Here is a 12,450-nt window from a genome sequence, read left to right on the forward strand (position 1 = left end):
TCCGTCTCTGTTCCCTCTGATCTTCCTTTCATCTATTCCCGTCTTACATCTCGTCTTTCATCTCTCAAGTTCTAGCCACTCTGTCTTCTCTTTCACTCAAACCCCATGGGGCAAGTCATCATCCCCAGCTGCCTCTAGCGATGTGCGAGCCTCACACAGGAAACCAGTGGAGAGACTCGCCTTTAGAGGCACACCAACACCAGCACCAGCACCAGCAGGACATTAATATCACTGCTTCATGCCCAAGTGCGATTACAATAATGCCACCTGAAAATGCGCGAATAGCCCGACAACCATTATCACCCCCGAGTTCACCACCCGCCTCGTCATTGATATCATCATTAACCTCTGGATGCCAATCTACTCGACCTCTTCAATCTCCATCAATTGATGTCCTTGCTTCACAACTTGGGAGCTCTTCTTTGGAACATTTCCATCACGATTCTTCCCGCTCGACTACACGGCTTCCGGAAACCGCTCTATCACTTATTTCATTACCCGACGGTGACTGCATCAATGTACAGTCGATACTCAACCATCAGGGTTCCGACATGGAGCTTGATCCCCACAAAGAAATGAAAACTACGAAATCTCGTAATTGTCATCCGAGAAACGCCCAAGAGCGTTTTGCTTGTGCTTTTGATGGACCTTTCAATCCATTTATGCCCATTACTGTTGATCCGACAACTCTTAGTGAAGGTCCGGGGGATGCCACAAGGTCAATGTACAGGCCCAATGCAAACGGCGGCTTTCAGGTAGATGAAGGATACTGTGAAGACGAGGATGATTTCTCTTGGCTTCAACCACTTGTACCACGAAGGACGACTAGTACACCCGATGGAATTAAGAAGCGCTACGAGCTTGGGTATCGAAGATCCGCTGATGCTGCAAGTCGTTGTCGCAACACCATTCACAGTGTACCTCGAATGCGACGACGCGACAAGAAGAGAAGCAGGCAACCGCAAACCCACTTTACGGCAAGCTCCGTCAGAGGCCGCTCGGATTCACAAACCTCGCAGATGGCTATCTCAACACAGTGAAGGGCCCAAATTCCTGCGGTGCTTTTTCAACATACTTTTCTTAACGGCATACATGGTGGGCGCAGGCTTCATGTTACAGAGTAGTCTTTCAAGGACGACTGACTCACGCATCACGGAGTTATACGGGTGGAGCATTTACAAGAGCGAAGCATCTGCCTTCTGAAACAAGGCCATAGATGACTGGGCAAAGGCGTTGCATTAGTTTTGGGGTCAGACAGCTTGGGACTTTTTTTTGTTTTGTTTTTAGGATCACAGCCTGGAGTTATGGTATCACGACTGGGGATATTTTGTTCTTTCATGGGCCATGTAGTGAAGAGGCGTTCAGGTTTTACATGCTTGGAAGACAGGACCAGCATGGGGCACATTATTATCTGGGGAGCTCATGACCAAAAGGCTCAAAGGTCATGGGCAGGGAAGCAAGACAAGACTGTTGCATAGTATTGTACCATGGACAAAGTCGATATCGGTATTTAGCACTGTTGTACGTTAGTAGAGCACCACACGGCGTCTGGTCTTGAGGAGCAGACGAAACTGTACCCCGTGGGATACCACGAAAGAAATCAAATAAACCGTGTATAATTCACACTGGACAAAGTGTCTGGCAGGGCGTTACTTTTTGTGTGAAGCTCTGAACCCACGAAGAATGGAAGAATGGCAAGAAGCACAAATGAATTGTGGGCCAGACTTCAATCGGACGACTTGTAAACTCTATCGAGCACGGCTGGTGAAGCCATCACCAACTGAGCTGGGCAACTATGATGCCGGCCCCGCAAACCCATGAGCGTCGTCCACTGACAAATCGTCAAGACACGTAAGCAATGTCTAGCGTGGCAGTCGGCAAAGGCGTCTTCATTTCCCACGCATCACAGTGAGGGATCTCTGCCTATCGTATGAGCGACTGTCGCATATGAATCGATTCATCGGTGCCGTCAACAGCCGCGCGCCAGATCAGCGCAAGCCTCTGGAAAGAGGTTCATCGGTCTGTGCTCGCCAATGACGCGGGTAAACGGGGGAGGGAACCAGTTCATCCAGGTACAGCGTGTCCGTAATCTAAGAGGCTTCAGACGAAGCAGAAAATTCATTTGTTTACTATTGAGAGTCATGAGGACTGGGGCGTTGATGAGGCGACGAGCTCAGACAGGCTGAAGGAGCATTCTTGACATGAGACATGAGACATTCACGGAAGAAAGATCCATGATGAAGATGTATTTGTTTTAATTGAATGTGTCGGGTGAGGGCGATGATCGATCGGAGGGGGGGGGGGCACTGAATGACAATCATAGTGGAGGGAAGACGGGCCTAGGGGGCCTAGAGCCTGTCAGATCTGATCAACCCCCCTGTATTGGATGTCATGTCAGATGCAACTATGCAATGCAACCAATTTATTTTGCCCGGGCTGCAAGGTACAGTGCACGAAGCCAGGATCAGGGCCAGGACCAGGGGCACTAGAAAGCAGCCAGGGGCTTTGTTAGTCTGAACGAGAATCAATATCAGAAACTAAAACCAAGATAGATGATGCGATGTGCTGCAAGAGGACGTAATGTGATGCGATGCTCTCGTGGGGAGATCATCGCTGGACGTCATACCGTCAATCTTTTGATCGATTCGAACGAGCTCTTAAACTCTACACTTCTGTACCTGTGTCCAGTGGAAAGCAACGCTCCGCTCATGATTAACCGGCCCAACTCAAACTTTCGCACGCTCTCTTCCCATCAACGCTCTCGTCTCCTCTCTTCTCTCGTCTCCCCTCTCGCCTCTCGCCTTCGCCCTTCCCGCCCATAAATACTAATACTAATGCTAGGCTAACGTAGGTACACCCGTAAACTCTACTTTAGCCCATCCCAGCGCCTCTACCACTTAGTCTTGGGTGGCTTCGGGCGTCCAGAGCATCACCACTTGCCGTCTCAGGAGAGCCGTATCAGTCATGACTCTTCACTCACGCTCAATCATCAACCCATGGCGAATGTGATTGATTTCCTCAAAATTGATTTCAATTATATAAACAAACACATCACTCGTTCGATTAATTAACATTTGCAACACGGAAGAGATCGTCCTCTTTAAATTCCCATTTGGAACAGACAAAGGGGGGTCAATCATCTGTCAATGACACGAGAATCTTTCTCAATGGAATGCTCCCTCATAGCCCCGTGCATTCCTCCCACTGTCGCACTCAAATCGCCCTCATCCAAGTAGCAACCCGACCCAACGGTCTCGTTGCTGCGCCAGAGTGAATTCGTAGTCCTCTCTTTCTTACTCTCATGACCCTGATTCTGATCCTGTTCATCAATATCTTGCTACTATTCTCAGCGCAGACCAACCTTGATTTTTGTCCCTGTGTCTTGCGCGTTTCTCTGGTACCCGTTGCTAGCTTGTCCGTTGCTCCATTGACTTGACTTCGGCCATCTCCACGCCTTGCCAGGTCTCGTTCGCTTACCGGCCGAGTCCCTTGTTGCTCGTCTTGAACTTTGTTTTGCTGCCTCTGACTGGCCCAGGCCTCTCGCCTCTCTTCTCACTATCGCTCAAAGACTCCTCAGGCTCCGGGTCTGGCTCCTTCTTTTCATTCCCTCCGTTGCCATTCTTTTGGCTCTCACCTCATTCATGCCATCAATCTTCACTTCCACTTCGACATCTTCGTCGTCTTCCGTAACTCTCTCAGCCAGCCCTAGGTGACTCGCTTGGCTGACCACGCCTCCATTGCATCCTCGCCCATCAGCTTCAACTACTATTGCAGAACAACAGTCTAGTATCCCAATGGCCTCTTGGACCTTGCCCTATCGGGTTGAAGCTGTCGACCGCGACCCAGGCTTCTACTGGCAGGATATCGACAATGGACCCAACGATGGATCAAACGACTTCTTCGGTCAGTTTCTCAACTTTGATGGCGAAATCCCATCTTCTATGGCCGATCCACACGGTCACAACCCATCAATGCCGGCCCTAGCCAATGGACTTATCCTCGACCATCCCGCCGAGTCTACTGCATCTGCCTCATCAGGCGTTTCAACAACTGAAGATGAGTTCGATTTCTTCTCCTGCAGTTCCCAGGTCGACGCGACAATCCCCTCTCAGCCAGCCTCATCCGCTGTCGCAAGTGCATCGCATGAGGTCGATCCTCGAAGCCTCGCACTTGCGAGTGCCGTTGGACTGACGGACGAAAAGCCTCCCCTGGTACCTCGAGTTTCCATGTCGGACCCAGAACTGCCCCGAGTTGATGGCATTTCACTACACTCTTCACCTGGAAAGCGGGTGCCTATTTCACAACCATCATCGCCAACCCCACCCAACACAATGGCCAGGAAACCCAACAAATTCGTCGAGGCACTCTCATCTACGATTCGTAAAGCCAGTAAACTTCGCAAACCGAAGAAGCTCGTTGCCATAGACCGCCCAGGCTCTCCTACCATGGACAATCCTCCCCGGGCCTTGCGACTGCAGCATCACGAATATAGCAACGGTAATGACGCATTCCCCCCATCGCCGACATGCGGGCCGGATAGCACCAACTTTGTTCATGGGTTTTGTGACGATCCCTTTAGTGAAATTCCTCAGCCGCCTCCAAACAACTCTCTCCGCTTTTTCAGCGCCAACGGAATCCACACACCAGCAGAATCCCCAGGAGTCAAGACTGAACCTGGCCTTTATCATCCCGACATGGCAGGACAGGTTCCTCAGTCAGCTTGGCAGCACCAGCAACACCCGCACTCACACCCTCATCCACACCAGCATCCCCATCCACATCCCCATCCCCATCCCCATCCCCATCCCCATCCTCATCCTCATCCTCATCCTCATCCTCATCCACACCCACAGGCCCATGTTCATCCTAACCCACACCAGCAACCTGTTACTGTTGTGGGCGCTGCACCCGAGACATGGCCCGGGCAAGAGTACATGGCTCAAAATCCTCATCAAAGCGGGTGGTGGGATCTAAATCTTTTAAACCAGAATGGCGAATATGTTGTAGCCGATCCGCAACAGCAGAAAAACGCCAGCCTCAACCTTGCCATGCATGCCCAGCATGCGGAGTTGCCGTACGAGTACCAGATCCACGATCCCAATTCGGCTGGCCTCATGATCCATATGCCACAACCGCGAAACGCCTCGGCTCCTAGTCACGACCTTTCGTTAAACACCCAGACCTACCTCCCTCCACCGCCTATCCCTCCAACATCAGAACGCCATCGTCCGCCACGAGCCCCGTCTTCTGGAGCACGACACTTGTCTTGCTCTCCAATCCGTAAGACACGCCAGCCGTCCATTCCACCCACGCCCGCCACAGCACACTCGCGCCATAGCTCGAATGGGTCCGTCGCATCAGCTCGCAGCGCCTCAGGTCGAGGTATAGTACCGGGGACTCCCACGGCAATGCGCAAGCAACGACGGTCCCGAGATGCAAGCGGCAGCAGTGGAGGTGGCAGCGAGATCGGGTTCGTCAATTTTACTCCCAGCGACGGCGGTCTCTTAATGACAGGTGTCGCGCCGAGCGGCAGTTCTAAGACCAAAGCGCGAAGAGAGCGTGAGGCGATGGAACGGAGGCGACGATTAAGTGAGGCGGCCATGAAAGCGGTGCAAGCAGCAGGTGGTGATGTCGACAAGCTGATGGAACAAGGCTTTGCATTTTAACCCCTCAAATGCAATCCAAATCGGGGCTATTGAATTTTGGTTCCTGGTTCCTGCATGAGGCCACGTATGTGGCTGTCGGGACTTGCCGCAGCGTTTCTCAAATGCGACCTCGCATTTTATGCTATCAATAAACATCTGATGATGCAGAGTTGAAAGAAGGGGTGAGGGGAAGAATATGAAATGGCACGGGAGGACTAAGGAATCAAGTGGCAGGTGTTGGTGTTGGCGGTGAGACAATCCCAATTTGCATCGGAGCTAAAGGAAGGGTGGGCGTTGAAAGGGAACATGGAAAGGGGGTATGGAGGGACCTGGAGCTTTACCTCCACGAGGCTAACAAACATTTATCACGACAACAAACGACATCTATCGCCAACTGCGACAGGCACTGACCTTTTCATTATCATAACTCTCAACGACGGTGTTTCTCAATAATCTTCTATCTCTCTTTTTTCTACCCTCTTAACTTTATCTCAAGCCTTTGCGCACTTCTTTTTGTCGGACTTGAATCGAACACGAGAGATTCTCACTCAGTCTCATCAGTCAATTAACTATATCTAGGTATCTATCTACCTTGGTCATCCCTTTGGCAATTCCTGTCAACAAGTCTTGTGGCTTTCAACGCCTACTAGTCCAGAGACATTCATGGTCTCACAAAATTCCATTTCTTTGAATTTGATCTTTTTTGCCTCGCTTGTTTGCTTGCTTACCTTATATACCATTCGTCATGTACCAATAGTCATACCACAGGACTTAGAGTAGTCTTGTTTTGCCTCTTCCTCACTATATCTTGAAGCCTCTCGTTTAAACGCAAAGCCTTGCTGTTCCGCTCAGATATGAAATAATCATTGTATTTGTACGGATGGTTGGGGAGGCTGGGTATTTGGTGTTTCCCTCTTCAACGTCCGAGGTGTTTCATGGAAGTGTGGATGAGTATTTAAGGCTTTCAATCCCTATGATGGCTGGTTTTGCATCGTCCATACTGAGCACTGAGCTTAGATACATTGGATACAGACAGTCCCCATAGATAATTACTTCCCAGCCAGCCACGGAAGTTCCAGCCACTAGAAAGGCCTTTTTCAATAGATAAATAAAGTAACGCACTTTTCATGGATTGTATTTGCACTTGAACCTCAAGCTGACTTAGGAGGCCATTAGAGGCTACTATGTTTTCCCTGGACAACAATCCGGTTATTGAAATTTTTGTTTTTTGTTTTGGGTATGAGTAATGGGAAGTCAAGCTCCCCACTGCCACAGCTTCTAAGCTGTGGCGTACTACCTCGGATATCGAACGTGAACTGGTGCCTGAGCCATCCCAATCCAGTGAAAAAAGTGCATTCCTCATCCCTTCCCGATACTGTTTATATATACAAAGCAAATACTCGTAAGAGCACTAGGGTTTCGATAATCGCCAACGCCAGGTCTCAACGCAGACGCCATCGTCATGCTTTCGACAAACCATCCAAAAAGAAATTTGAGTAGGACGAAACAAACAAGGAAAAAGAAAACACGGTCTTGGCGTGGTCAATATCGATTAATGGCTCAAGTCGGGAGCTAACTCTCATCATCCATAGCAGAAAATTCGATGTGCTAAGGCTATTGGGCCGGCTCGCTTTTGACTCAAAGCCATCAAACCCGAAGCCTTCGCTGATGATATAGGCCTCGGGTGTAAGCTTGTCATGAGATAAATGGATAGATCCTCAATTACATCGACTAGTGCTCGTATCCAGCACCACGCTGCCAAGGGCTAAAGAGGGGTCAGCATGTGCATCACTCTACTCGTCAATCGTGAAAGCTTACCTCGCATTGTTCTGTGACCTGTAACCGCCTGGGCTACTGTCACCTGCCGACCGTTGTTGAGAGAGATTGGATGTCGACTGTTGGTATGGGTTTGGTGACGCATTGCGGAAAGGGCTTGCCGGTCGCTGTCCGTCCGCAGGGAAAAGGGGCATGGCGGGGTTCACAGGAGACCGGGGAGGAACATCGCCCCGTTGAAATGATGTTTGAGACTGGTTGTTCATCTCCGCCCGCCTTCTCAAACTCTCCGACGACACCGAGTCCTCCTCATCGAGATCGAGGTGCTTGTTGCTATAACCAGCCTTGTCACCTCGGGCAGTAGCGGCAAGAGCATCAAGCTCGGTTGTGGCATTGACCTGGGTTTGAGACTTCATGAACGAGGCACGATCATCGGCCATGAACTGGTATCGTGCATCAGGATTCTTGCGGAAGAAGACCAACGCCGTTGAAACGATAAGCATGAGAAGAAGAATAAGTGCGAACGCAGCATTCAAAACGAACAACACGACACCAACGACACCAACGACAATCTTAGGCAGCCCAAACACATTAGAAAAGATGAGAAGAAAGATGGCGTTAATGAAGTTGATAGCAGCAATCGCGATGTTGAACGAGTTGGTGGGTTTGTCCATCCAGGGTCGAAGAACCGAAGCAGCAATCAAGAAACCGACCTCAATGATAATAAACCCAACTGCCTGTGCTACATCATTCTTCTGAGCCAATGCAACAAACATGGCCTTGACCACAGTGTAGACAAGGACGGGAACAATGAAGTAGTAAGCAGAAGCTCGGAATTGAACGTAGAGGAAACCCCACTTGTTGAGGGCCTGGGGATCCGAGAAGAGGATGTAGGCTGGGTTGCGGTGCATGGCAACAGAACGGCGAGCGATGCGAATGACCTTGCTGGCGCCCCAAGCGAGTGTGAAGGTCATTCCCAAGAGGAAGAAGACAGCGAGAACGACCTCAGCGGGCGAATCCTGTTGAGTGAATTCCCACAAGCAAAGGATGACCATCTGCGGGAAGCCAATGAGTGTCAGACGGAAGAGAATGCCCTTAAGGACAGTCATCCAACCGTTTCGAAATTCCAGAAACTTGTCTGGGGCCATCCACTTCTGACGAACACACAGTTCGCACACGCCCTTGAAAGCAGCAATAGCCAGACATGTGATAACCACAAAGATGCAGAAGAAAGTGAGGCCGGTCATGAACAGGTTGGTGGTTTCAATCCTAGACTTGAAAGCAACTCGCTGAATACCGTACACGATATAAGTGCCGTCCTCGGTTTGGATGTTGGCGCGCTTGGCGAGTGCCCCAGCAGCATGACCGATGGGCTCCGTGATACTTCGAGGCATCATGGCGGCACTACGCTTGAAAAGATCGATACTAGTAGAAGCAGCCTGCAAACTTCGCTTCTGAACCTCAACCGACACTTGACGAACATTGTACAGAATAGACTCGGGTGTGCCGCCGGTTGCTCGTTGATACCACGTAAAAATGTCCTGCATGAAGCCCACGCGGATGATTCCCATTGACCACTGGAAATCCTGAGTCCAAGAGGAAACGATTGGGGGGAGTCCGACGCTGGTGAGACCAAGGATGGCCTGTGCCTGGAAATAGCCAAACAAGGAAAGCGAGTTAGAGGCGACATGAGCAGCAGTGTTGGCGTGACCGACCCCGGAAACAACGGCAGAAGAAATCAGACCGAGGCCAGCAATGATGGCAGTAGCCCACTTGACACCTTTGAGATCAACTGTTTTTCCGTTGGAAAAATCAGCCTCGACGCAAGCGACGCTCTCGCCAGTGCTGGACATGTTGACATAAACACGGACGGTAGCGTCGAGATCGGGGACACTGTAGGCGATTCCGGGTACTTGTTTGAGATTTTCTTTGCCGACTGGCAAGTTGAACTTGAATGGAATTTTTCCGGAAACCATGGGACAGAGACCAGCAAGATTGATTGTACAAGGGTCTACGGTCTGTTGAAGGAACTGGTAGCCGTATGCCGAGAGTCGAATGTCGAAGATAACCTTGCCCTGGATTGATGAGGTTGCCACAGCCTTAACAAAGGCGGAGCCGTTGTTCGGTGTCAGGGCGACGTTGAAGAGCGTAGCCTTGAAACCATTGTCCTTCTGGCAACTGTTGAGCGAGTTGGAGTAAAGAATCTTCTCTCCAGAGACGGGTGAGGCCAGGGCAGCCACTGAGGCGAGAACCGCCAGTGGTTTCATGATACAAGACCACATCGTAACCACGTATCCCAGTGATGATCGGATTCGTTGTCGATCGAGTCGTTTCGTTCGGTCGATAGTTGGTTGTCGTCGTTACAAGTCCAGGGTTGTTGTTGACAGTGCACTTCCAATCCTTCCAATAGTCCAAGATTACTAGTATGAGTCAAAACAAAGCCCACGGCAGAGGTTGTCGACAAAGTATCGGCAATGGCGACGGATTATGGCTTTCCAAAGACGTGGATTTCTTCCAGATTGACTTTGAGTGGACAAATAGCGAGAGTGAGGCCGCGGCAATTGGCGTAGAATTAGGAACGGAGTAAGGCGATAATAAAGAAAGAAGTAAAGTTAATTAGCGAAAGGCCGAGGCGAGAAATCGTCTCCGCGACGAGGCGTGGCTGAAAGAGACAGCGTTTGGTCGTCTCGTCGTCGTCGATATGGGTTGGTTTTTCCCGTTGTCGTGGATGATGAATGAAATGGATTTGTTGTGTGGGGGAAGACGAGAGGGAAAAGGAAGACCAGCGGCAACAACCAAGGGGATGAGTGAGGTGGAAGGGAGAGAGGGAGGGATCGGGAACCTGGGTACCTGTAATGGCAGCGGCAACAGGAAAGCAGGTACGACCTTGCCTGGTCAGCGCTCGTAATAGCGGCAAGTACCTTTACCCAGCGAGTAAATTGATACGTACATAGGTACGTACGCGGTGCAGTCGAAGGGGGCCAGGGGGCGGGTGGCCCTTCACGAGTGCGGTGGAGCGGGGCCTGGAGGGACAGGTTTGGTTTAGCTTGGTCTTGGGCCCTGCGTGTGATGTGTGATAGGGGAGTCGTTTTGGACTTGGACAGAGACACGGCCTTGTCTCTGAAGAACCAGTTCATCTGATGAGGGTTTCCTTTACTTTGCTGGCAGCAATGGTGAAAGTGGTTTGGCAGTACTCAGCCATTGCAAGGGCGAAGCCAAAGGCCAGAAATGATAGGCTTTGTCGTATTCACATCCGTTGCGTCGTATTCAACCATCACACGCGGTGTATCAATGCTAGCACGTCTCAGGCGCATGCCCCCTAGGTCAAGAAAATGGAGGCTGTGCAGGTACTTGGAATGTAGGCCAAGCACTGGGCCAAGTGAAAGTCAATACCACGGGTGCATGCGTGGGTATGGGGTGACGATCTCGTATCGACTCTAACAGTATATACTTTGTGGGTACGCACTTTGTTCCCCATCAGCAACAAGGCCTTACCCCTGGAAGACGAAGTCCCAATTTGTCTGTTCACTCCGTGTACAAAGCGATATGCTATACGTACCGAGGACGGATGTTTCGGGCTGGCTAAAACGTCGATTGAATGAAATGTGAGTGACGACCCATTGTTGCCGTAGATCTTGATGGCGCCGTCACTACTCCGTACAAACGCAATCAATAGATGTTGGCAATCAAGAGGCTGGCTGGGCTGGCTAGCTGGGTAGTTGCTATAGTAGAGGCGGCATCACGCTGCATAAGATAAACAAGGTCAGCAGGCGTTCCTTGGTCTTTCGATGCATGATCCACGGTTTGGGCATTGAAAAACATCAGCGTTTCCGGTTTTTGTGCCATAACCATGCAGTAGTGCAGCTAATCTTTGTGTCAACGACTTCTAGAGGTCGCGCGTGGTTTGTCTTTAGCAGGCTTGTCAACAAAGCCGTCAAAAGCCAAGACCTGGGCGATTTCCCATGCCCTCAGAGCAATACGAACAATAAATGTTGTAACAATAAAGCAGGGCAAAATTATCATGATACGGATGTCACCTCCGGTAACCATGAGCTATCTCGCATTGTTACAGGATGGGTTTAATTAACAGAGGCTTGCACAGCCTCAGGGCCTCCCTCAAGGCAGTCTCTGTAACTTTGCCGATGCCCGAAGGGGTGTGGCCCTTGCTCCAAAGCCTTGCGTATGTATCCTAACTTCGTTCCCTTCAGGTGTGCCAATTCAGGTGTCAGGCTTTTCAACCGGCACCGATTTCAGTAAAGCACGCACAGTGACAGTAATGGCGAGCGAATTGTGATAGTCATGTGTGAAGAGGCTGTGTACTCAAGTGCAGTCGCGTCCTGTCTTGGTTGTTCTTGGGCTAAGATCATGTTTTTCGCGGAAACAGTACTTTCGGCATCTCCGTCTGTCTGCACTGCAGAGAAAATCTTGCATGAATGTAAGGCACTCACTATTAGGCACGGTTGGGGGAATGGGGTCAATATCTGTACTGAGACAGTGAAATTTTGCCCCTACCAGAGTCATATCCCCATCTGCTTCTGAACTCGTCTGAAGAAATGTCAAAATCAAGCTCAGTTTTTGAGTTATCGATAGACTTTGATGAAACCAATCTCAATGATGATGCCAAGACTCGCGTTCTTCTGTCACCTGCAAATCGTCCAGGCTTCACATTGAGTAAGCTCATTGGTACATGAGATTGGCGGGCACCATGATCCTTAAGGGAACACCACGCAAATGGAGGACGACACTCCTGGCAACTGTCTACTAGCTTGGGTCAGCCCCCTATAGTTGGAGAATATCTGACCAGAATTATCAGATGAGTCTCAAACTCGACAACGATGCCAATGACCACAATTGGGTTTAGATGGTCAACGTCCACCGTTCCCACACCATCGTAGTCAGTTTCATTTTAACAGTGGAAATTCTGCTCATCAAACCCAGAGTCGTCTACTCTCTTTCCCCATTGGATATATCACATTCCAGATCTCCAACCACTCACAGCCCCGATATTCAGGGGTACGCATTCCAAAGGCCA

The 12,450-nt window shown here is 50.2% G+C and overlaps 3 protein-coding genes across 3 annotated transcripts; 2 read left to right on the forward strand and 1 right to left on the reverse strand.

The window, feature by feature from the left end:
- Positions 1-260: 260 nt before the first annotated feature.
- FPRO_07849 (uncharacterized protein) lies at positions 261-1,040 on the forward strand (the record flags this gene model as incomplete). The annotated part of the gene is made up of 1 exon (XM_031234051.1): positions 261-1,040. One exon carries the CDS (start codon positions 261-263, stop codon positions 1,038-1,040), a length of 780 nt encoding a protein of 259 aa, XP_031083826.1.
- A 2,754-nt stretch (positions 1,041-3,794) lies between these two features.
- FPRO_07848 (uncharacterized protein) lies at positions 3,795-5,666 on the forward strand (the record flags this gene model as incomplete). The annotated part of the gene is made up of 1 exon (XM_031234052.1): positions 3,795-5,666. One exon carries the CDS (start codon positions 3,795-3,797, stop codon positions 5,664-5,666), a length of 1,872 nt encoding a protein of 623 aa, XP_031083827.1.
- A 1,710-nt stretch (positions 5,667-7,376) lies between these two features.
- FPRO_07847 (putative Calcium_related spray protein) lies at positions 7,377-9,685 on the reverse strand (the record flags this gene model as incomplete). Its single annotated transcript, XM_031234053.1, has 2 exons — positions 7,377-7,410; positions 7,464-9,685. The coding sequence occupies 2 exons, from the start codon at positions 9,683-9,685 to the stop codon at positions 7,377-7,379; spliced, it is 2,256 nt and encodes a 751-aa protein (XP_031083828.1).
- Between the last annotated feature and the right edge of the window lie 2,765 nt (positions 9,686-12,450).

This window comes from Fusarium proliferatum (genome assembly GCF_900067095.1).
Source record: "Fusarium proliferatum ET1 genome assembly, contig: FPRO_scaffold007, whole genome shotgun sequence".
Classification (NCBI taxonomy): domain Eukaryota; kingdom Fungi; phylum Ascomycota; class Sordariomycetes; order Hypocreales; family Nectriaceae; genus Fusarium; species Fusarium proliferatum.